Genomic DNA, 25,603 nt, shown 5'->3' with positions numbered 1-25,603 from the left:
AACCCGATTTTTATTTTTATTTTTTATTTTATTTTTCCCTTTTTGTCTTTTTTTGTGACCGGCAACGGATTGCAACCCTCAGTGTCGCGCCCGTACCGGACCAGGACTGGCAACGGGATCGCAACCCTCGGTGTTGCGTCCGCACCTCGCTCAGCCAGTGAGCAGCCGGTCTGTATGTGGGATTCGAACCCTCGGCAGGAGCGCTGCCGCACTCCCAAGTGGCGCACTGTAGCAGTGCGCCACCGGGCCGGCCCAAAAACCCGATTTTTAAATATGGCATGATGAAATATGTCAGCATTTACAAGATCAGCATAACTCAGTGAATCAATATTCTTTAAATGGCCAGTGCATGATATTATAAAATCATGCATGGATGAAAGATTCATTCAAAGTTCAAAATGGACCAATGGATTTTCATGTAATAGAGTGTGGACATTATTGATATGGTTCAGATTCCACAGTGAAACTAACTTTTTTTTTTTTTTTCTTTTTAAAAAAGATGACCGGTAAGGGGATCTCAACCCTTGGCTTGGTGTTGTCAGCACCACGCTCAGCCAGTGAGCAAACCGGCCATCCCTACATAGGATTCGAACCCGTGGCCTTGTTATCAGCATCGCACTCTACCGAGTGAGCCACAGGCCGGCCTGAAACTAACTTTTAAGAAACTACCACTTGTTGAATTTTGAGGCAGTATTAAAGAAGAGTCTTTCCAACTACATATCTTTGTGAAGGTGGATATACATGAGGCAGTTATGAGAATCTTGCTGACTTCTATTCAGCCAGACACTAAAGAGATTTGCAAAAATGTAAAAGAATACTACTCTTTCAGTTACATTTTTTTTTGCTTTGGAAAAGTTATTTTTCATAAAAATATTGACATGTAATGCATTTATTCTTCAACTAAGGAAATAAAGTTTAAATTTCTAACATTTTATTTCAACTACATAATTACAGATATAACCCAGAAAATCAAAAGCTCTTTGGAGGGCTGGCCTGTGGCTCACTTGTGAGAGAGTGGTGCTGATAACGTCAAGGCCAAGGGTTCGGATCCCTATAAAGGGATGGCCAGTGAGCTCACTTGGGAGAGTGTGGTGCTGACAACACCAAGTCAAGGGTTAAGATCCCCTTACCGGTCATCTATTTTTTTTTTTAAAAAAAAAAAGCTCTTTGGGATATTCAGTAATAATTCAGATATTCAGTAATTTAAAGGGATTCAGAGACCAAAATGGTTGGGATCTGCCTGTTTAAGGCATTAACATTTTTTTTCTTCTTTTTTTTTGGTGGCTGGCCAGTATGTGGATCTGAATCCTTGACCTTGGTGTTCTCAGCATCATGCTCTCCCAGGAAAGCTAACTGTCCAGCACAAGGCATTAACTCTTAAGTGTAACAAGAATCATTGTAATCTGCAGTGATAAGAAAGTGCTTCATGGAAGAGTTGAGAAATGAACTAGCTCTTGAATTAAGGTTAAGAAGAGAATGGTCAAGGAATTTGGCATGTATATAAGACTTCCATTGTCTCTTCTATTTTAAAAGTAAAGCGTATTCATTGTAGAGGGTTTGTATACTATAGAAGAATGCATATTAGAGAAGCAAAATCCGGCTGGCCTGTTAGCTCAGTTAGTTAGAGTGTGGTTCAATCCCTGTACCAGCCAGTCACCAAAAAGAAAAAAAGAGAAGAGAAATCATTTGTATTACAATCATCTGGAGATGACTGCCATTAATTTGTTAAAGTATAGACTGGTTGTTGTGCCAAAAAGCAAGGAAGTTAAAAGGACACAAAAGTCAGCCTGAAGGAGCGAATGATGTTGACTTTGATCCCTTGATGAAGGTGGTGTCTACCAGGCTTTTCCATTGTGAAGTTGCTCTTTCTCTCTTTATAATTAATAAGTATTTTTGGAGGAGTTTACTTTGAAACACTGTTCCTCATCAAACTTTCAACCCATTTATTAAAATAGATTCAGAATTACCTATTTTATTCAGTGGCTTAAAATCTGTCACTATCGTTATTTTGATGCTAGCACTGTCCCACATGGGGCCAGTGAGAGGTCCTTCAAGCTGCCTTCTGCGTTCTTTTAACTTCCTTGCTTATTGGCACAAGAGGTCAGTAGTTTGACTTAACTTACTGATAACCACGTTAGCACTAGATATTGGTAATATTCTAGAGTGCTTTGTTCTTGAATATTGATTATTTGAATATAAGTTATTTCCATAGTTTTTTACCAAAACAATAGCTAACTAACCACATCTAACAAAGGATCATCTAACCTCAAAAGGACACTTTCTTTTGAAAAAACTATAACCTTCATATTTGAGAAATCTGTTTTGTATCATGCATCAACTCTAGTAACCAAAGTAAACCTAAAATCAAATTTGCATTTTTCACATGGGTATCTCTTTCTCTCTGCTAAACTGATGGAACTTTAGAATATTAAAACAGATATATTTGTTTCTGTGTACCTTGTGTTTCTGTTGATTTATGATTAGGTTGTCATAAAAAATATAGTCTAACAATATAAGAAGAAAATTTTAATATTCTCATAAATATGTTCAGGTGGCATTGTATATAAAACATTTTAATGCTGATAAAGATAATACTAATCTTTCCATGGACATTTTGAAGCCCCCTCGTATGTAAGAATTTTAGATACTTTGAGCAGTACCCTGAACATGAATTGCCTCTTTCTATTAAGGAGAAATTGGCTGTTTTTCCAAAGTGTTTGGAAAAGTATTTCTCAAGTATTTTTTTTATGTATATTCCATGAATTTACTAATAGTGAATTTTAGTTTTAGAATATTTCAAAACTTTTGGCTAGCATGTGTAAAGCTAATTGACTCTACCTACTATATAATGTTAGATAATTTTATTTTATTTTATTTTTTCCTTTTTTGTCTCTTTTTTCATGACCGGTAACGGGATCGCAACCCTCAGTGTTGCGCCTGTACTGCGACCAGCAACGGGATCGCAACCCTCGGTGTTGCACCCGCACCACGCTCAACCAGTGAGAGGACTGGTCTCTATATGGGATCCGAACCCTCGGTGGGAGCGCCGCCGCGCTCCCAAGCGCCGCACTCTACCTAGTGCGCCACCGGGCCGGCCCTAATGTTAGATAATTTTTTATCATTCAGTATATTCACATCAAAATCTGTTCTTTTTAAAAATTGCAATATTATTTATTATTTCAGTTAATAGACATTTACCAAGTATCTACTCTTTTACCAGTTACTGTGATAATGGCAATAGTAATAATAATAAAGGCAATAATCCTTTACTTTCACTGAATATTCACAGTAGTATTTCATTGACTCTAATGCCATAGGTTATAAGTTACACAATTTTTATGTACTGTTAAGAAAGAGAAAAGCCTGCTAATTAAACTATTATACATCATCCACTGTAAAATGCACCATAACTTTAGATATGTTAAAAAGTTAAAAGCTGTCATTTTTAAAATTGATGACATATGGCACTTTGAATTTTAATTCATTTAAATATACCAATCCTATGAAATAGGTGCCATCATTACCCTCTTTTTTAAAGATAAGGAAGCTCAACACAGAGAGGTTGGGTAACTTTCCCAAGGTTATACAAGTATTAATAGACTTGAGACCACGTGTCCTTATTCCAGAGTCTCACCCTCAACCACTACAACATACTGCCTTCAGCCAAGGTGATTAAAACACCATCACTTCTTTTAAGCAATTCACGGGAAAGGGAAGAGAAAGAAATAATTTATGCTGTACTTTGATAAATAGCTTAGTAGAGATATGCATAATAGACTGTGGGGATACAGAGGAGAGACTCTCTGAGGAGATGTATGTGCACCAAGTCCTCTTCTGTCTTTCCTCTGACACATAAGCAGATGTTATAGTTTGAAAATTATGTTTAGGTTCTTTTAAACCTCCTGCTTTGCTGTGGCTGCATTTTAATCTTTGATTCCTACTGATGCAGCTAAAAAACAATTCAAAATACCATTACACTTTTTTTTTTTCCTTTTTGTCTTTTTTCGTGCCCGGCAACGGATAGCAACCCTCAGTGTCGCGCCCGTACCGGACCGGGACTGGCCACGGGATCGCAACCCTCGGTGTTGCTCCCGCCCCTCGCTCAGCCAGTGAGCGGCCGGTCTGCATGTGGGATCTGAACCCTCGGCGGGAGCGCCACTGCGCTTCCCAAGCGGCGCACTAAAGCAGTGCGCCACCGCGCTGGCCCGCATTACACTTTTTAAAACGTGTGAAATGTCTACATAATAAATAAAAATCAGGATTCATTAGATGTATCTTGTTAAAATTAATTTTTGGAAAAGTATAATGTTCAAAATGGCTAAATAAATGAAGTTTAAATTTAATGTTTTCACAGGTGCTGGAGAAAATGTGGAGAATACAATGGCAGCCTTTCAACAGTAAGTATGTAAAAGCTGTTCTTCTCTTTTATAGTTTATCTTTAAAGTGATGATGATTCACAAAATGAGGATAATATACATGTAGCATCCACTGTGATATTTGTTCCTATTTTATTAAAATTGCCTTTTTTATTTTGTTAGTATGAAGTGCTACAAAGAATCTTTGGCTTCTATACAAGGGGTCTTCAAAAAGTTCATGGAAAGATTTGTATTATCTTTTAATTCCATTTTTCGATGAACTTTTTGAAGATCCCTTGTATAGGTGAAAAACTAGATCAGAATTTTCAGTAATCTAAAGATATGATAATTCCAAAGCTCAAAGAAGGCATTTGTAACAAGGAACATACTCTGTGTGTATAATGCTAATTAGTCTTGGAGAGAAAGAGAAAATGAAATAACTATTACATCAGCTGCTGCTTATGAATAGGATTATGTGTCTTTGTGCCCAGTAATTTTTGTACAGACCTGAACCTGGTTTTCTTCTTGGAAGCCTCTTGAGGGTTGATCTTATTTTTTTAATAAGGTAAATTTTAAATTTTCTATTATAAATTATTCATATTTCGTATAGATGTCTTTTAGATTACCTCACAGAGAAGCAGCCAGAGAGACAGGAATGAAAGCTGATTAATACCTTGTTCTTTATCTTAGAGTCAGTGATTATCATCAGTCTATGATAATGGAGAGAACACTTTTATTTTCCCTGAAAAATAAAGCAGGGATGTGAAAAATTAAACCATTGAGAGACATTACCTATCCATATTTAGTAAGAAAAATATCTTAAGTAAGTTTTGAGACATTTTTATATATATATAATTGGGACTAAGAAATCAGGAAAATTTGACTTAAAATTTTTGTTTTGCTTCTCACCATTCAAAGACATCTTAGAGATTATTTTTCCCAGTATTAGGTCCAAAGATACTGCTTCGCCGTATTCTAGTTTTATCCAAATTCTATCCTCCTTGTACAACAGTACTTCAAAAAAATTTGTGGAAAAATGGAATTAAAAGATAATATGAATTTTTCCATACACTTTTTTTTTTTTTTTTGCGGCTGGCTAGTAAGGGGATCTGAACTCTTGACCTTGGTGTTGTAACGCTGTGCTCTAACCAATGAGCTAATAACTGGGCAGCCCCTCCTCCATAAACTTTTTAAAAAATTCTTATTTTCTCTTCCACAAACTTTTGAAGACCCCCTCATCTTGTCATCTCTTCTTCCTGTTCTGTAATATGATGCCTTCTTGCTATGATCCTAAAAGTCTCTTAGAAAAATGCATAATTTTTCCTCCTATTATAGACTGTGAAATAGAATATTTTAACTTAAATTACTTTTATGTAAGTTATTTTTTCTACTTAGATTGTAAATCTGGCTAGCTAGCTATGGCTGAGTATAGATGTACAAGTATAATCTTCTGTATAGTTTCTACTGAGATACACAAACACATAAGCACAGACTCATTTATTATTTGTTGTCTATAACTTTTAAAACTTTTTTGGAGGTTCTTCTGGTACTTCAGAAGAGAAAGTGTCCCTTCCATATGTTGTTATTAATGTTGGTTAGATATATTTATTTGTAAGCCTTCTTTTTATCTGACTGAAATTTATTTAAAACCTGAATCAAAACGTCTTTATTTTAACCTCTTTTTGTGAGTTTTTTGTTGTTGGCAGTGGTGGTTTTTATGTGTGTGCATGTGTCTTATGTATTAGTGCTCTTGTTCTCAATGCATACTTTTTTAATGAACTTTTTTTTTCATTTACAAATATTCTACTATTTAACTGCTGGGACACTTAAAAGGTTTGTTTGGTTTGGGGTTTTTTTGTTTGTTTTTTAAACATACCAGCTTCATGAACAACAAGAAAAAATTATTTAAACATACTATTTGCAAGGTACCATATATTAAAAAGCTAAAGAGTTATAATACATAATCATCAAAAACACAGACACTGTTTAAGTATATATATCCTTGATAGGATGGGAAGTCGAGGGAGAGATAGTAAAAATAAAATGTCTAGCTAAAATTTAGATCTTATTTATGTACATATATAGAGATACATTTCACAAATCATATAAATTATAACATGGAGGTAAAGATGAGACAATATTAGAGAAAGTATAAATAGTTGTTATGGGAAGCCTCGTTAAGACTAATCAGAAAACTGAAAGATACTCAGATTAGAAGAGCTATCATTTGAAGAGAGGAAGAAGCTGTTTTAAAAATATGAAATGTTTGAGATTAAGGTGTGAGGGTATGTGGACAAAGTGTGTCTAGGAAATTGCAAGGATCTTAGGAATGTATGGAAAATTAACATAATGGGGCTAAAGAAGTAATTGGACTGATGAAGAGAAATAATGTAACTCACAATTAATAAAAATTCCTTTAATGCAATTTATAAAATGCTTTCACAAACACCGTCTCCCTTAGGTTATGAATATGGCTCTTCTATATTTCCTCAGGAGCAGAAATCTTTTCTTATTGATTTCTCAATCCCTAATGTCTGCCTCAGGCTCGGATACTAATATGCTTTCACTAGTTGCTTACCAAATGAGATATGGAATGGGGCACTCAAGAATATTAGCAAAAGATAGGTGAATGAGATAGAACTCCTTTACAGTAAGCATAGAACCAAGGGCTCATGAATTGTACCACCCCCCCACCCCCCCACACACTCACACTCGCACACACTCTCTCTCACACACTCTCACACACTCACACACACTCTCTCTCTCTCTCTCAGCCCTTGAGTACGTAAAATCTGGTTCTTAAGGACTAATAAAACTAGGTTATTAAACCAGGCCATCTTTGTAAATACCCATAGGACAACACGATCCCTATGGTATATTAGCATGAATGGTAGGAGAAAAGCAAATTGTATTAGCAGTAGCTGGAAGTATAAGTTGGCAGACAATCAAAGTAATTAATCAGTGACCTAGTTCTCATTGTAAGTTTTTCAGAATATCTAATTAATACGATAGTAATTATCTCATCTATGAAATGGGAATGATAATACAACCTCAATGTTGTGAGGAGTAAATAAGATTCAAATCAATTTCTTAATGTAGGCTCTGTTGCATGTTGTTATGAATTGTTTCTGTGGAGTTTCTTTCACATCTTTTAAAGCTAGATTTTTAGTTTTTTCTTCTGGAAATGTTTAAGCCTTGGATTTTCTAGCTTTTCCTTGTGTTTGTTATCAGCTTGTCAGAAGTTCAGCTATATAACATCTTGGTGTTTCAATTGACGTAGGTGCATGTTATTTATAGAAAATTTGGAAGGCCAAAGTGATAAAAAAATTTTTTCTTTTCTCACTATGTTCTAGCTATTTATATATTAAATTTGGGATAATTTACTAGGATAATTTACAAATTGTATACACTTACTGTTGTTCTAAATTCTTATTAGCTTGTTAATAACAGATAAACACACAATAGAAAATATTTTTTATATAATTCCTAAACATTTATAAAAATAGCCAACATTTCAGCTAGAGGCAAACTTCCTACTTAGGAAGTTTTCTTAGGTAGTATGTGTAATTTTTTTACAGGAAAATATAGATAACCCCTGTACTTACTCTCTCTTCACACACTCATACCAGAACAAAACAAAGGGAAAAGAAAATAAGATATGCATATAGCCAAAAAACAGTAGTACCAATTTTTTTTTAGCTATATAAAGGATCTTATAGTTTTATTTTAAAACTGTTTGCTGGTTATGTATATTGCTTACAGTTTCTTTCTTTTTTATCCTTTTTTGTTGTTGCTTAGTTTCTACATTTAAATTAAAAAAAATACACAGTATAACAGCACTGTTAAAGAAATTTAAAAATTCAGAAAAATAATTCTACCAACCTAAAAAGTGTTTTTGTTTGCCTATTTTATTTTGGATTTTAATTTTACACATTTGTGGTTCTAGCAAACACACAATTGGCAAACAAATATTCTCTCTTAAAGGCGAATATCTTCAGAAAAAGACACATTAAGTTAAGGAATTAATTATGTCTTAGTAAGAATCATTAATTATTAAGGAAGCAGGTTTTCTTGTTTGTTTATTTTCCTGTAACAATTAGAAGTAATAGGACATTGAGGGAGTGCAGGTTGCATAAGGAGACATGGGAGAGAGCTGGTATTCCTTTGTAAAGTATTGCAGTATGAAACTTTGGGTAGCACATGGCAGCAAGTGACCCAATCCAAAACTGGGTTTTTGGAATGGGGTGCTAATGGGGGTAGACCATCAGAAGTAGGGGACTAAGCAGTATTTGGCCCCAAAGGAAAATTTTGCCATCTTTATAATGTTAGAATCATTAGATTTGGGATGAACAAGGATCTTAAAAGTCATATAATCCAGCTCCTATCATTGGATGCTTGTGCAACCATTCTTTTCTTTTTTAAAAATTTATTTATTATTATTATTTTTTGCATTCTAAGATGTTGTTATGGAGCAGTTGGGAAGGAGGGGGAGAGGGGAAAGGGGAGGGGATAGGATGGAAAGAGGAGGAAGTGGGGGGCATGGTCAAGGCCCATGGCACCCCCCATCATTCTGGCAGGGATCCCTGGGTGCTTCCAGAGGCAGCTTGGTGGTCATCACCGGGCTGGATGCAGACATTGGGGGCGTGGCTGAGGCCCTCAGCCCCCCATCACCCTGGCTTGAGAGCACAGGACACTTCCAGCAATAGCTTGGTGGTCATTGCTGGGCTGGATGCAGAAGTTGGGGGGCATGACTGAGGCCCTTGGCATCCCCCATCCCCGGCCTAGAATCCTGGGGCACTTCCTGTGACAGCCTGGTGGTCATTGCTGGGCTGGATGTGGACATCGGGGTGATATGGCTGAGGCCCTTGGCCCTTCCCACAACCTCCACCCTGGCTTGGGAGCCTGGGGGGCTTCTGGTCCTTCTAGGTTTTATAGGTGTTCTTTGGTTGTGTTAGACCTTAACTGGTTAATACAGAACTTTGCGTCTGATCTGTGGGTTTTTTGTTTTTTTCTTTCAGTTCTATGTTGGATTATTTGCTATTGCCACCACTTAAACTCTGCACTGGAACTAATTTGTTGTCCTTTGGGGGAACTTCCTGTGGGAACCAGCACTTGAGCCCTGTGGTTGAGCTAAATTGCTGCTTTGCTGCTGATTCCCTGGGGAAGGATTTTTGTGCAGCTCAGGTTTTCATTGTTGACCTTGTCTTCACCCACCTTTTTCTCCTGGTGAGTCCATCTCCCCTACCTCCCACACTCCAAACACTTCCCATGAGATGGGCCATGTGCTGGTCCCTTGCGATGACTCACCAGCTTCTGAGTGGCTCCTTTTTTCAATTGTTTGTGGCCCGTCACTCCTATGTGTGTCCACAGGAACCCTGTTAGTGGTCTTGCCCGCTTGGGGGCCACTAAGGCCCTCTCCTCCTCTGCAGCCTCCAAGCAACTTCATACAAAGGGCATAGCAGTGGCTTTTGCCAGCTCCTGCTCTGTCTGCTCACCAGGGCCAGGATTGAAGTGACTGGGGCTTAAAATGGGCAGAGCGCTGCTTTCTTTCTGTCATCGTGTCTTTTCCTGCTTTCACAAACTGTAGGTCTCTCCTCCTCTTCCCCTGAGCTCTAGCAGCTCCGGCTTGGCAGTAGTTGCTTTTTAATAGTGTAAATTGGTTTATTGTGGGAGATGGTGACAGTGGGTACCATCTATTCTGCCATCTTGATCGGAAGTTCCCACATTCTTTCTTTTTTAACAAAATGAGTTACCACGTTATCACATATTTCTGAGAAACATTAAGAAACTTTAATTTTTAAAAGTTTGTTCTTTAATTGATATATAATTTTTTGGGTCTTTTTTCTTTTTATTTATTTTAATTGGCACATTGTAATTGTACATACTTTTGGGTTACAATCTGATGTTTTGATACATATATATGTTGAATAATAATTGGGTCAGAGTAGTTAATGTAGCCATCAACTCGTGCATTTATCATTTCTTTGTGGCAAAAATATTAAAAAAAACTTAACTGTTAACCATAGTCACCCTACTGTGCACTAGAACACCTATCTAAATGAATTGTACCCGTGGGCCAACCTCTCCCTACCCCCACCCCCGCCCTTTCTTTGCCTGTCTCTGGTAACCACTGTTGTACTCTGTCTCTATAATACCAACCTTTTTTTTTTTTTTAGATTACACATATGAGTGAGATTATGTGGTATTTCTCTTTCTGTACCTGGTTTACTTCATTTAACATAATGACCTCCCAAGTCCATCCATGTTGCTGCAAATGACAGGATTTCATTCTTTTTTACGGCTGAATAGTATTCTATTGTATATGTAAACATTGTACATCTATTGTATATATATTGTATATATAAATGGATTTTTTAATCCATTTATCCATTGTTAGACACTTAGGTTGATTCTATATCTTGACTATTGTAAATGGTGCTGCAATAAACCCCAGAGTGCAGATATCTCTTTGACATACTGACTTCATTTCCACTGGGTATACCCAGTAGTCCTATTTCTGGATCATATGCTAGTTCTATTTTTAATTTTTTGAGGAACCTCTATACTCTTTTCCATAATGGCTGTATTAGTTTATACTCCCACCAACAGTTTGCAAGTGTTCCCTTTTCTCCACATCCTTGCCAAAACTTGTTTTCTTTTGTTTTTGATAATTGCCATTCTAACTGAGGTGAGGTGTTATCTCATTGTTTATTCGATTTGCATTTCCCTGATGATTAGTGATGTTGAGCATCTTTTCATATGCCTGTTGGCCATTTGTATGTCTTCTTGAAAAATGACTGTTAAGATCCTTTGCCCATTTCTCAATTGGATTATTTGATTTTTTGCTGTTGAGTTGTTTAATTTCCTTATATATTCTTCATATTAACCCCTTGTCAGATGTATAGTTTGCAAATATTTTTTCCCATTCTATTTGGTATCCTTCTATAGCACAGTCACTGCCTGACCAGCTGTCAGGCCAGGCATAGGCACGCAGCTGTGAAGTTCTCTCTCCCAGGGGGTGGTCCACTGCTTGACCAGCTTTTGAGCTGGAAACAGGTGTGCCTGGGTGTGGGGGAGGGGGCAAGTGGCTCTGCAAAGGCCTTTCGGAGGAGTGGGTGCCACTGTCTGTCCAAGATCTGGCATGTGTAGGCTCAGCAGGGCTGTTGGCTCTGTGGAGGAGCGAAGCCACTGCCTGATCCACTGTCAATCAGGGAGCAGGCATGCACAGGTGCAGCAGGGCCCGGCAGCTCTGTGGAGGGTCACTGGATGAGCTGTTGAGCCCAGAGCAGGCAAAAGGGTACAGCAGGGCCCAGCAGCTGTGTATAAAGCTGCCAGATAGAAGCGGAGCTGATTCCCAATCTGCTTTCCAGCAGAGAGCAGGCATGCACCAATGCAGCAGGGCCCAGCAGCTCTGTGGAGGGTGAATTGTGGGGAGATGGAGTTACCGCCAGAATGGCTATCGGCTTGGCATGGGCACCTGTGGATTCAGCAGGGAGCGGGTTGTGCAGGGTGGGTGCACGTGAATGTGATAGGCTGCTGCTTATTTGTGGCTTCCCAGCTGAGCAGGTCTACTGTTCTCCTGGGAGGAAGGGGTGCCACATGGGTTCAGACGCCAGGGTCTTGGTTTTTCTGTCTGGCCTAGGGTCCAGGCAGCTGCCAGCGCTTGTATGAATGTGGTAGAATGAAGGTGGGGCCTTAGGATAGAGGGTGTCAGTTTCCACAGGGCCCCTAGGGAAGGAGGCACTCAAGCAGCAGGTTTGGTTTCAAGATGGCACTGTGCCATTGTGGCTTAGGTCGGGAGACTGAGGGTTCTCTACCTGGGCTTCTACTATGAGGCCGTGCAGCTGCACAAACTTCCTGCTACTCTCCAAACTGGTTTTGGGGCCTGAGAAGACTGAGGGACTCCCTTGTGGCAGGGATTGCTGGCATTTGTGGAGGCAGTGGAAACAGCTGGGATTTTTCTAGCTTGCCTTTCCGCCTGACTCAGAGCTGGTCACTGCAGGGAAACAGCGGGGCAGAGGCAGGATGCCTTGCTCTGTTCTCTGTGGTGCTTTTCTGGTCTTCCATGCCCCACAAGGATTTTGTCATTCCCCTGGTGCTCTGCAACATATTTCTTCAGTCATTCCAGTAAAAATATAATTTATTTGTTGTTTTGATCTCTTTCGGGTGGGTGGGGTGGGTGGAGATGAGCACCAAACAACTCTAGTTGTCTATCTTGTTCTGCCCTCTTTCAATATTTTTATATTATGGGTTTAAAGTATAAAATAGAAGATACATTCACCCCATGTAGGACACAGGCAAAGTAAGAATCATGAGAGCTTGTGTATTTAAAAGGATGCTCAGTGTTAATTAGATTAAATTCTTGCTGTAATTCATTATGTCGATATTGAATAAATTGATTTATAAATTGTCCTTTTTAAAAAAAGACATATTAATGTAAGTATATTTTTCCGTTATAAATGTTTCTATTCTAAAAACTCAAATAATCAAATTGTCTATCTGAAGTAAAAAACTGGTCTGCCCAATTCTCTAATCCCATTCCTGGTGTTATTTATAATATGGAGTCACTGTAATGAGATTTACCCTCTATCTTGCTAGTCTTTTAAAAATTTATGTATAAACTTTATTTTACATCAATGGTATCATGTTATACCTATTTTTTTTCAAATATACCCCTACAATGCCATTCCATGTGAATACTTTATCCTTTAAAATAACTTTATATTACTTACTATGGATATGAATCATGATTGATAAACATTTAGTTACTACCTGGGTGATAATTAATTAAAATTTAAAATGTTAATAGATGTCAGTAACTAAAACATGGCTTCAATACACTCATTTAGAAATGTGTTGAATACCTACAATGCGCTCAACATCATGAACATTAGAAAATGTGGAACAGACATGGGCTCTTCCTGTCTAGGCATTTAATATCTAGTTGTGGAGACAATTTGACTACATGGGAATATATTATATAAGCTGTAATTTATCTACTTTTATATTTCTTTCACCCTAGCTCTTACTCTTTCCATTCTGGCATTTTAAAAAGAAAAAAAAGTTTTTAAAACTTTCTCCCTACTTTTTCTTCAATCTTGAAATATTGTCTGTGGTAACTGATAACGTAATGTTCTATGTAGGCATTTTATATATACAGAGAGCTATCTCTCTTCATTTATTTATTTGATGTTTAACAAATATTTATGGAGTACCTGCTGTGCAGGGCCCCGTGCTTAGGCACTAGAAATACAAGTCAACAAGGCAAGAGTCCACAAACCCTTCCCTCAAAGAGCTCATGTGTAATTGAGCAACTTGTGGGGAATTCAAGATGGAGTGGTAAATACTATGACATACTAAACACAGGGTGCTACAGGAAGACCTGGCAATTTGGATATATGTAAATGGGTGACCTAATCCAGTCTAGGGGGACAAGGGAAGATATTCTGAAGTGTGGTAGTTTCTAAGATTAGACTTGAAGGATAAGTAAAAGCTAGCAGATAAGGAGAAGAAAAACTTTAAAACTTGTTATTGTGTGTAAAAGTGCACAAATCTTAAGTATAGCCCAATGAATTTTAACATATGTATACATGTTTGAAACCACCACTCAGATAAACATATAGAATATTTTTAGCACCCCTGAAGGTCACCTTTCCCAGTACATACTCAGCCCTTGCCCCTTGATAACCATTGTCCTAATTTTTATTACGTTAGATTGATTTTGCTCATTCCTCATAACATAAATGTAATCATACAGTATTTACACTTTTATCTCTGGCTTTTCTGTTAGTTTATATCTCTAAGATTCATTCATGATGTTTCATGAAATAATCTCGTACATGTTTTTTGACAGCCAAATAAATGCACTCTCTTGGATATACACTTAAGTAGGAGTGGAATTCCTCAGTGATAGCATGGGTGTATATTTATACCTTCCAAATGATTGTACCAGTTTACACTCCCACCAGCAGTGTATGAGAGTTCCAGTTGCTCCACTGTTTTGTTGACACTGGTATTTTCAATCCTTTTCATTTTGGCCGTTCTGGCTGTAATATAGTAATGTATCTCATTGTAGTTCTAATTTACATTTCCCTAATGAGTTTCGATGTTGAGCATCTATTCATATACTTGTTTGCCATTTGAAAATCCTCATTTGTGAAGTGCCTGTTCAAGTTTTTTCTATTATTTTATTGTGTATGGTTTTTCTGAGAAAGACATTTCAAGCAAAGGGAGTAGGAAGAAAGCATGGGGCTGCTTGTAAAGTGCAAGGTGGAGAGCTAATATTATTATCACTGTTTTGCAGATAAAGAAACTGAGGCATAAAAAAGCTAAATAGCTCACCTAAGTGGCAGAGTCAGGATTTGAACCCAGGCTCCAGTGTCTGCTCTTAACCGCTGCAGTATGCTTTTTCTAAAAGTCAAAGAATCTTAGAGGTGAAAGGAGACTTAGAGATTATCTGATCTAATCCTTTATCATTTTCTTAATTTAAAAAATTTAGTTTTATCATGGTAAAATATACGTAACATAAAATCGACCATTTTAACCATTTTTAAGTGTGCATTAAGTACATTCACATTGTTATGCAACTATAACCATTATCCATCTCCAGAACTTCATCATCTCCTACTGAAACACTATACCCATTATATAAATACTCCCCTATCTCCTTTTCCCCCAGCTCCTGATAACCATCATTCTACTTTCTATCTCTATGAATTTGACTATCCTAGGTACTTCATATTAGTACCATCATATAATATTTGTCCCTTTGTATTTGGCTTGTTTCATTTAGCATAATGTCTTAAAGGTTCACCCATGTCATAGCGTGTATCAGAATTTCATTCCTTTAAGGCTGAATAATATTTCGTTGTATGTCTATACCATATTTTGTTTATTCATTAATCAGATAATGGATATTTGGGTTGTTTCTACTCTTTGGTTATTCCGAATAATGCTGCCATGCATATAGCTGTACAAATATCTCAAGTCCCTGCCTTCAGTTCTTTTGTGCATATACCCTGTGCTGGGTCATATGGTAATTCTATGTTTAATTTTTTCAGGAATCACCATACTCTTTTCCATAGCAGTTGCACCGTTTTACATTCCCACCAACAATGCATAGGGCTTCAATTTCTCCACATCTTTGCAAACACTTGTTATTTTCTGTTTTTGTTTTGTTTTGTTTTGTTTTTTAATAATAGTCATTCTAATGGGTGTGAAGTGGTATCTCATTGTGGTTTTGATTGCATTTTCCTAATGATTAGTGATGTTGCTCATCTTTTCATGTGCTGATTGGCCCTTTGTATATTTTGTTTAGAGACATGTCTGCTCAGGTTCTTTGCACATTTTGGATGTTTTTGGGTCTTAGAAGTTCTTTTTATATCGTAGATATAAATTCCTTATCAGATAGATATGTGATTACAAATATTTTCTCTCATTTCGTGGGTTACCTTTTTACTCTGATGGTAGTGTCCTTTGATACACAAGTTTTTTAGTTTGATGAAGTCCAGTTTGTCTATTTTTTCCTTTGTTGCCTGTGCTTTAGGTATCATATCCAAGAAAACATTCCCAAATCCAGTATCATGAATATTTTCTGTTATGTTTTCTTCTAAGAGTTTTATAGTTTTAATTCTTACATTTAAGTCTTTGATCTATTTTGAGTTTATTTTTGTATGTGGTGTTCAGGATCCAGCTTCATTCTTTTATATGTGGATAGCCAGCTTTCCCAGCATCACTTTTTAAAAACAGTCCTTTTTCCATTGAATGTTCTTGACACTGTAGTCAAAAATCATCTGATCAAGGGCCGGCCCGTGGCTCACTCTGTAGAGTGCGGTGCTGATAACACCAAGGCCATGGGTTCGGATCCCTATATAGGGATGGCCGGTTCGCTCACTGGCTGAGCATGGTGCTGACAACACCAAGCCAAGGGTTGAGATCCCCTTACCGGTCATCTTTTAAAAAAAAAAAAAAAATCATCTGATCAAGTTTACTTCTTAAATCTCTGTTCTATTTCATTTATCTGTATGTCTGTCTGTCTTTATGCCAGTACCACACTGTTTTGATAGTGAGCTTTGATATCAGGAAGTGTGAGTCCTTGATCTTTGTTTTACTTTTTAAAGATTGTTTTGACTATTAAGGGTCCCTTGAAATTCCATATGAATTTTAAGATGGATTTTTCTGTTTCTGCAAAAAGCATTATTGGGATTTTGCTAGGAGTTGCATTGAATCTGTAGATTGCTTTGGTTAATGTTGACATCTTAACTACATTTATATATATCTTCTTTAATTTCTTTTTTTTGTTTGTTTTTTTGGGGGGTGGCTGGCTGGTACAGGATTTGAAACCTTGACCTTGGTGTTACAACACTGTGCTCTAACCAACTGAGCTAACCGGCCAGCCCTTGTCTTTAATTTCTCTTAGCAGTGTTTTATAGTTTTCATTGTACTAGTTTTCATTTCACCTCCTTGGTTAATTCCTAAGTATTTTATCCTTTTTGATGCTATTATAGTTGTTAATTTCCTTTTCAGATTATTCATTGTTAGTGTACAGAAATACAACTGACTTTTGTGAATTGATTTTGTATCTGGCAACTTTGCTGAATTCATTTATTAGTTCTAACAGGGTTTTTTGGGGTGGAATCTTTAGGATTTTCTGTATATAAGATCCTGTCATCTATGAACAGAGATAATTTTACTTCTTCCTTTCCATTTTGCATGCTTTTTTCCCCCTTGCCTAATTGCTAGAAATTCAACACTATGTTCAATCAGAATCATAAAAGCAGGCATCCTTGTCTTATTCCTTAATCCTTTCTTTGTATAGATGTGGAAATGTAGGACCTGAGAGGGGAATTTACTTGCCCAAAGTTATACGAGTTCATAGTGAAGCAGGAATTGATACCCAAATCTCTTAACTCTGGTCTAGTATTCTTTCCGTTATATTGGGTTGCCAGAGTTCAGGATAACTGGTTATGGAAAGTCATAATAGATGATGGTATTGAAGAGATATTTTAGTATTATGGGTTTTTTTTGGATTTGTAACTCTTGTTACATCTGATGCATGTAACCTAAATGTTTGCTTAAGTTTTAGAAGTCATTCTTTTTATTTTTATTTCTTCAGTGCAGTTTCTGTTGGAACTGATATGCTAGAATTGGACTGCCATATCACAAAAGATGAACAAGTTGTAGTGTCACATGATGAGAATCTAAAGGAATCAACTGGAGTCAATGTAAACATCTCTGATCTCAAGTACTGTGTAAGTAAAAATACATGATAAACTAATATCTAATAGACATTAGGGTCTGTAAGATTTTTAAAAACAGTGAGCACCAGATATTGCTTTAATAAATAATAAAAAAAATAGTGATTAAGTAATGAATGTCAATGGAAATTTTAAAAAACTATTCTGACTTCCACTGAAGATTTGTACTGTATACAAATACATCTATGGAGACTTATTTTAATAAATGTTTTAATAAAATTACCAAAGTCCTCAGATATAAAACTATGGGAGCTTAATTTGTTTGAAGTATTCTGTAATTTATTTGATTCAGATTAAAGATATGAATTAGTTTCAGTCTTCAACTATGAAAAGCATCATTTAAAAATCTGATCATTGTAATTTACATGCTCATTATACAAAATGATGATAAATGGAAGGAAAAATGTCTAATTTTACAGGCATTATTTAAAGAAAATTTATATTAACAAGATACTATGTGTATGTATACTCTGTAGGTTTTTTACAGAGTTGTGTTCTCACTGTGTATTGTGTATATTGTGTTTTAAAAACTTTAACATTACAGCCTGATAAACATTTTTCTATGTTTTTTTAAAAAATAGACTTCATTTTTTAGAGAAGTTTTAGGTTCACAGCAAAATTGAGTGGGAAATACAGAGTTCCCACATACCAGCTAACCCTACACATGCACAGCCCTCCCCGCTATCAACATCTGCACCAAAGTGGCACATGTGTTGCAATTGATGAACATACATTGACATATATCACTCATAGTCCATAGTTTATATTAGGGTTCACTCTTGGTGTTCTACATTCTATGGGTTTGGACAAATTAATAATGACATATATCCACTATTATGCTATCACACAAAATAGTTTCACTGCCCTAAAAATCCTCTGTGCTCTGCCTATTCATCCCGCCTTTCCCCCATCGCCTGGCAAACAGTGATCTTTTTACTGTCTCCAGAGTTTTGCCTTTTCAAGAATGTCGTATAGTTAGAATCATATAGTACCTAACCTTTCAGACTCCATACTTATTTTTCAGAAACATTTCAAATGACTGCAGTTGTTCTGTTGAGTGGAAGTTATTTTAATCATGCCTCTATTGTTGGACATTGGATTAGTTCTGAGTTTTCACCATTATAGATAACACTGCACCAAACATTTTACATGTTAAAGATAAAGCTTTCTCTATCTTTACATGCATATACAAAGTTATTTATAAAGATATAAATAAAATATTTTTATAAAGACATATATAGGTATTTACATATATATAAAGATACTTATATAAAGTTTTCTCTATATTTAAAATTATTATTGGGTAAAGAATAGGACTATTGTCTTAATATACATTGCAGATTGCTGTTGCTTGCTTACTTTTTTGTTTGTTTAATGAGTGGAGTTTCCTTGTAAAGACTGGAAAACCTGCTAGACAAATTCAAAAAGAGCTGTAATGCTTGCTTTTTAAAAGTGTTTTAAAGAGTTCTAATATCTGATATTAAGAGAGTTCCTATTTTTCCATACCCTTACCATTATTGGGCATTATAATTACACCAAAATTTTGCTAATTTGCTATATTAAATTTTAATTAGTATTTCTTTGATTATTAATTAATTTAAAGATTTTCCTATATGATTGTTAGTTATTTTTCTTTGAATTGTCTATTCTTGACATTTTTTTTACTGAAATTTTTGTATATTATTGAGAAAAGGTCTATATTTAAAGTATTACAGATTTCTTGTAGGTGGTGGAAATAAGTAATTATATGGTTAATTTGCTGTTGGGGATGTTCTACTAAAGGACATCTAAACATATATAGTGTTTTGCCCTTTTATTTTTTGAAGAAACAAATCTTTATGTCTTAATGTAAGACACTAAAATACTCTTTATTTTTCGAGAGCTAACTCTTTTTCAATCATATCTTTTAAAGGAGCTTCCACCTTACCTTGGCAAACTAGAAGTCACATTTCAAAGAGGTAATATTTCTCATTTGTGGCTTAAACATCTATATTAAAGTGTATTCATTTATGCTGAGAGGCACATGTGTGTTCTCTTGTCATAGTAAGTTCTTGATAAAAGTACTGCCCTCTAAGCTTGTTCTCTCAGGCCTACAAATCTGAAACTTTGATGGTCATCTGACCCTGAGATGATCAGGCCCAAAGATTTAATGGATCATTCTATTTAAGTTCACATACAGTTAGTTTATACCTGAATACAGATTACAAGAAACCCTAGGGATACCTTTCACCTCTAAAGCTTCAAATTCAAGAATATCACCATAACTTGTAGTACTTATGCATCATAAATATAATAAAGAATAAATGAAAAGAACTGGAAAAGACTCCTTTCAGATCCTTTTTGGTTCTAACATTGATTCTGCCATTTAGCAGCTCCATATTTTAAATGATTAAAGAGACTTCTATCACTCAAATAAACCATTTCCTAGTCATCTTCACTTATCGCTTTTCTTTCTTTTAAGGGAACATTTCTCACAAGGAAACATATCATTTGCCCTAATTCATTAGTTATTGCTTGTTAGAATGGAAAATATACCACCCTGAGATACAGATGCTGAGCTTCCTCACTATCACAAGTCAGCCTCACATTTTGAATGATTCAAATGTATATCTCAATAAAACTACAAGATGCTATATGACCTTGGTATGGCTTGCATATAGTTGGAATCCTTGGTTAAATGTCAAGGATCTATTGATATGAATTTTTTTTAAAAAGTGGAAATTGCTCAATGAACTAGATTTAAAATTGGCTAGGGGGCTTGCCGATTAGTTCACTCGGTAGAGCATGGTGCTGACAATACCAAGATCAAGGGTTTGGATCCCTGTACTGGCCGGCCACCAAAAAATTTTTTTAATAAAGTAAGTAAATAAATAAAATAAAATTGACTAGGTCAATTTCCCCTTGATAGGGAAATTTTGGAAAGCCAAATAAAAATCTGAAAATTTAAAAATTAGCTATCTCTAAGAAACATTTAAATCTGATGCATGTTTCATTTTGCCTTCCAGGTAAGTATCATTAAGCTATATTGATTTGAGGAAATAACTTTTCATTTTTGTAATTTATAGGATTATATTTGCCAAGCTATTGTAATATTTGTGTCCATTTTGGACTTGTAAAGGTTAAGAAAATTTCAGAAGTGAAGTTTTTCTTATTTTTCCCTTGGTAGAGCAAAGCTAAAGCCCTGAAAAGATTAAAAGATCCTTTGAGAAAAAAGGTTCTAATTTTTTTCTGGTTTTACATCTCCCTCATAAAGTCATAAAACTTTTGAATGTGAAGAGACCTTTGAGACCAGGTAATCCGGTGTTCTGTTATAGATAAGGAAACTGAGGTCTAAAGATGCAAACTAACTTGGTCAAGTACATATAAGTAAATAACAAGCTAGGACTTGAAACTAGGTCTCCTTGCCAGGCCAGTTTCAGCTACACTATACTGCCTTTCCATTGAACAGTCTCCTCAAGTGCTGTGTTAATAACAATCTTATACTCTTAAGTTTTAGACAACTGTAAACAATAACAAACTGTTATTCATATTGCATTCAAGTCATATCATAATTGACTTTAGATGTGATTCAAATATGAAGTTGACTGTATTTGAAACAGACTAATATATAGTACTGTAAAAACTTGACTCAGATTAATCAGAATGTTGTTCAGTTTTTTCTATCCTATTCCCCTGATCAGAACTCTTGCTTACTATTCTTTAAATACTGGAGAGAGAAACTATCAGAGGAATACAAATTACAGGGCTCTTGCTCTTTTTGTGGTTCTTAGCTTTACTGGAGAAGTGATGAAGTGTTTTCTTTTAAAGGGTTCTTTGATGTACCACAGGCTACATTAAAAAAGTAAGTACATGGGTCTGGCCGGTTAGCTCACTTGGGAGAGCATAATGCTGATGATGCCAAGGTCAAGGGTACAGGCCAGCTGCCAAAAAAACAAAGTAGTAAATATAAAGAAGAAACATGAAAAAGCATTAACCAAAGAGTTTATTATCCTATTTGCTTATTTATTATCTGCTTATTTGAAAGTAGCCTTTTGTTTCATGGAAAATACATAATTAGGATAATCTAGAGTTGACTATAATTGTGGTTTAAAGTTCTAGCATGCTGTAGGGGCCACTATTCCATCATCCAGTACATCCCATGGCATACTTCTTGCCTATATTTCCTGTTTCCTGTTATTTTCCTCTTTCCTTTTTGTAGTTTCTCATTTCCTAGCTGGTTATCCTCTGCCCAGAACAATACTGGGACAAACTTCTCTTTTTTCCAACTCTTTTTCTACATTCTGTGCTGGTTGAGGCATCTAAATTATATCTTATAGCACACTATTATTTTTTCTTAGCACACATTTTAATTTCCTTGTTTCCTCACTATTAGTACAATATTATTCTTATTATATGTATCAATTTGCTGTTCCAAAGTTAATTTTATCTGCTTGACCTTTTTCTAAGTTGATCTTTACGTGTATCTTACTTTGCTGTGAATAGTTACTGGCAATTCTTTTGGCTGCTAAATTAATTTTTTCACATTTAGAAGCTAATTAAATTTTTAACTAACTATAAGAGCACTGTCCAAATAGAAGTTTCTGCAGTGATGGAAATGTTCTATATTTTCACTGTCAATTTGATAGCCAATAGCCACATGTGGCTGTTGAGTACTTGAAATGTGGCTAGTGCAACTGAGACTGAATTTTTAATTTTATTTAATTTTAATTATTTTTAATTTAAATAGCCCTATGTGGCTAGTGGCAACCATATTAAACAGTGCAAAACTACAGTATCATCGTCATACATTTTAGGTTATAAGTAACAAATCAGTTTAAACTAGCATAAGGCAAAAAAAAAAAAAAAAAAGATTAACTGGACAGAATGATGGCAGATCTCACATCAAACTATTGGATATAGAGGCACAAAACCACTCTTTCTTCCCTTGGTTCTGCTCCTGTATGTATCTTGGGTTTTATTCTCTTTTACCTTAGATAGATTTTGCCCATGTGGCAAAGGACTTGATCACTGACAGCTATAAATTCATATCCTGCCTGCACTGTGTGACTCCAGAGAAAAAAAGGCAGTCTTCCCTATGAGCTTCCAGAGAAAAGTCCCAGAGAAAGACATTCATTGGCCCAGGTTGGGTCATGTGTTCATCTGGAAGCAAAGATATTGATTTTTATAATTGTCCAGACCTAGGTCCTATGCCCATCCCTGAGGATGAATGGGGAGTGGATACTGTGACTGACAGTCTTACCAGAATAATGTGGAGTAAGGGAGATACAGTTTTCCAAGAGAAGGAAGAATTCTGGGTAGATGAAAACAATAGCTATATGCTATAAACATAATTTTTTATAGTTTAATTATATAGTCTATGATAATTTTAAGCTCTTTAGTTATAAGTGCTAGACATGCATCTCAAGATAGTTTAATCAAAAAATCAAAAAACAAAAAATGAATTTATTGGTTTTCATAACTAAAAAGTCCAGGAGTTATATATGCCTTCAGACATGATTGAGTCCAGTTGGTCAAGCAATTATTGGAATTTCTCTACCTCTACCATTTCTTGGTTCTACTTTCATCTGTGTTAGCTTTGTTCTCAGAGACACCTTTTCTGTGTAGAGATGGACCCCCTGGCAGCATGTATATGATGCATTCAGCTGAGGATTTCAGGAGACTTCCAGTATCCATCTTCTCATATTTAAATGGTCTCAAACTGGTCATGTGCTTACTCTGACCAGGAAGATGGAGCCAAATGAATGGCAGTCTCATCAGAGTGACCCAGAGCTCCAACAGAATTACAAGGAGTACAGTAACAGATTTTTCCTTTTTTTTTTTATTTACATGCTTCTTTTCCCATGAACCCTTCTTAGAAATAATTTAATTTTCTGACATGAATTTACTTTTTTGATACGCATCTTAAGCATTGAAGACTCTTTTTAGAATACAAGTGATAGTGCAGAAGAAATATCATGACACAAGTAGCTATTCTCAAAATCTTCGTTTTGACTTGCCATACAATAAGGATGGGATAAAGGATTTTTTCACCATTTAGATATTCATAGATTAGTGGAATTGAAGTTTCAGATGGAAGGAGAAATTTTCTTTTTTTTCTTTTTTTTAAAAAGATGACTGGTAAGGGGATCTTAACCCTTGGCTTGGTGTTGTCAGCACCACGTTCAGCTAGTGAGTGAACCGGCCATCCCTATATAGGATCCGAAACCATAGCCTTGGTGTTATCAGCACCGCACTCTCCCAAGTGAGCCACAGGCCGGCCCTAGGAGAAATTTTTGTAGTAGTTATATAGTATGTATAGCATGAAGGTACTTCAAGAAGTTTGTGGAAAAATAGAATGAAAAGATAACACAAATCTTTCCATGAACTTTTTGAAGTACCTTTGTATATTATAAATGATGAGGCAAAAGAGTCTAGGGAAAAAGTAAAACCAAAAAAACCCCCCAAAAAACACATAGTCAGGAAATGTAAAGAGTGATTAAAATTCTCTTCTAATGTTTTCATTACTCTTAGTTTTCTTTGAGTAACTTCATTGATATAATTTTTCAGCACATTACTGAATTAGTATATACTTCCCTTGCCTGAACATTATTCTCAATCTCTGAAAAATACAATCATGATATCATAGCACAACTTTAGAAACAATCTCAATATCTTGTAGTAGGGGAATGGTTACATTAAAATAATCAAATTATTGTATAGGTACTCAATGGAGTATTTTGAAACCTTTTAAAATCATGGTAGAATGAGATTGGTGGATTGTATTGATGTCAATATCATGGTTATGATATTATAGTTTTTGCAAAAGGTTACCATCGGGAAATCTGGATAAAGAGTCCATAGACCTCTGTATTATTTCTTTCAGCTACATGTGAATCTACCATTATCTCAAAATAAAAAGTTTAATTAATAAAAATTAAATCATAATTATCAACAGTGTATTTATATAAAAAGATAAAATTAAAATACGAGTTGCCACACAATGTTATAACTACTGTATATTAAGTTACACATAGGAAAAAAAGAGTAGAGAAAGCACACCAAATGGTCATAATGGTTATGTCTAATTTGTTGGATTTTGTTTTTTCTTCTTTATACTTTCCCTCATTTTGTAAATGTCCTATAATGAATACATACTATAATTTTTCTAATCATTACAAAAGTAAAAATTATCTTTTAAAAATGCATTTAAAAATCTTGCTTTCTCAGCATGCCAAAGTGAAGGAAAAGATAAGCGAATTCCATTACTGAAGGAAGTTTTTGAGGCCTTTCCTAACATTCCCATTAACGTCGATATCAAAGTCAACAACAATGTGCTGATTAAGAAGGTACTCAAGGCATTGCCTCCTCTGGGTGTGTTGCATTTGATTTCACAAACTAAATAATGTTAGAGTAGGTGACTGCATATATTGATAGTGTTCAAGGACATGTGATAATCCGGGGATCAGCACCATTTTAAATAATGTCCTGGTAGAAGAGCCTGTTTTCAGAGTAAGTTAGCATGTCTCTGTCATGGATAAAAGTAAGCTCTTATGAATCAATCATTCTAGTATTTGTATGATTAAATTTAACTTGTTTCATTTGTGGTTAGTTATGTCAAATTACTAAATAGTTGTATTCTATTAAACAAATATGATGGTAAAATGTAAATAATTTTTATATTTTATAAAATAATCTGAATTTGTATATCAGTTTTCCAAAATTTTATACTGTCCATTGGCAGATAGTCAATTTTAATCCATGTTTAAAGTGAAATGATATAAGTGGATTTAAAAGTAGGCATGTGCATAAAATTTTGAATTTTCACCTGTAGGTTTCAGAGTTGGTGAAGCAGTATAAACGAGAACACATAACAGTGTGGGGTAATGCCAGTTATGAAATTGTAGAAAAGTGCTACAAAGAGGTAAGCTTTAAAAATGATACAGAATAACCTATCTTTGATGTTGTGTATCCATAAATGATAAGTTATTACAGTAATAATGTTTTTAAATTATC

General features: G+C 35.5%; 1 protein-coding gene across 4 annotated transcripts in view; it reads left to right on the top strand.

The window, feature by feature from the left end:
• The window catches only part of GDPD1 (glycerophosphodiester phosphodiesterase domain containing 1), a 45,388-nt gene that overhangs the window by 9,286 nt on the left and 10,499 nt on the right, over positions 1–25,603 (top strand). For all 4 annotated transcript variants that reach the window (XR_551530.1, XR_551532.1, XR_551531.1 and 1 more), the window contains exons 2-6: positions 4,355–4,397; positions 17,470–17,605; positions 19,524–19,569; positions 24,818–24,936; positions 25,422–25,511. Coding sequence is in view for 1 of the 4 variants with exons in the window: in XM_008586844.1 (XP_008585066.1) it covers positions 4,355–4,397; positions 17,470–17,605; positions 19,524–19,569; positions 24,818–24,936; positions 25,422–25,511 (434 nt within the window). In the remaining 3 variants the exon portion in view is untranslated. The remainder of the gene's footprint in view (positions 1–4,354; positions 4,398–17,469; positions 17,606–19,523; positions 19,570–24,817; positions 24,937–25,421; positions 25,512–25,603) is intronic.

This window comes from Galeopterus variegatus, unplaced genomic scaffold (assembly GCF_000696425.1).
Source record: "Galeopterus variegatus unplaced genomic scaffold, G_variegatus-3.0.2 Scaffold4155, whole genome shotgun sequence".
Taxonomy (NCBI): Eukaryota; Metazoa; Chordata; class Mammalia; order Dermoptera; family Cynocephalidae; genus Galeopterus; species Galeopterus variegatus.
Note: the sequence above shows the minus strand (reverse complement) of the source record. Positions and strands in the feature narration are given on the sequence as shown.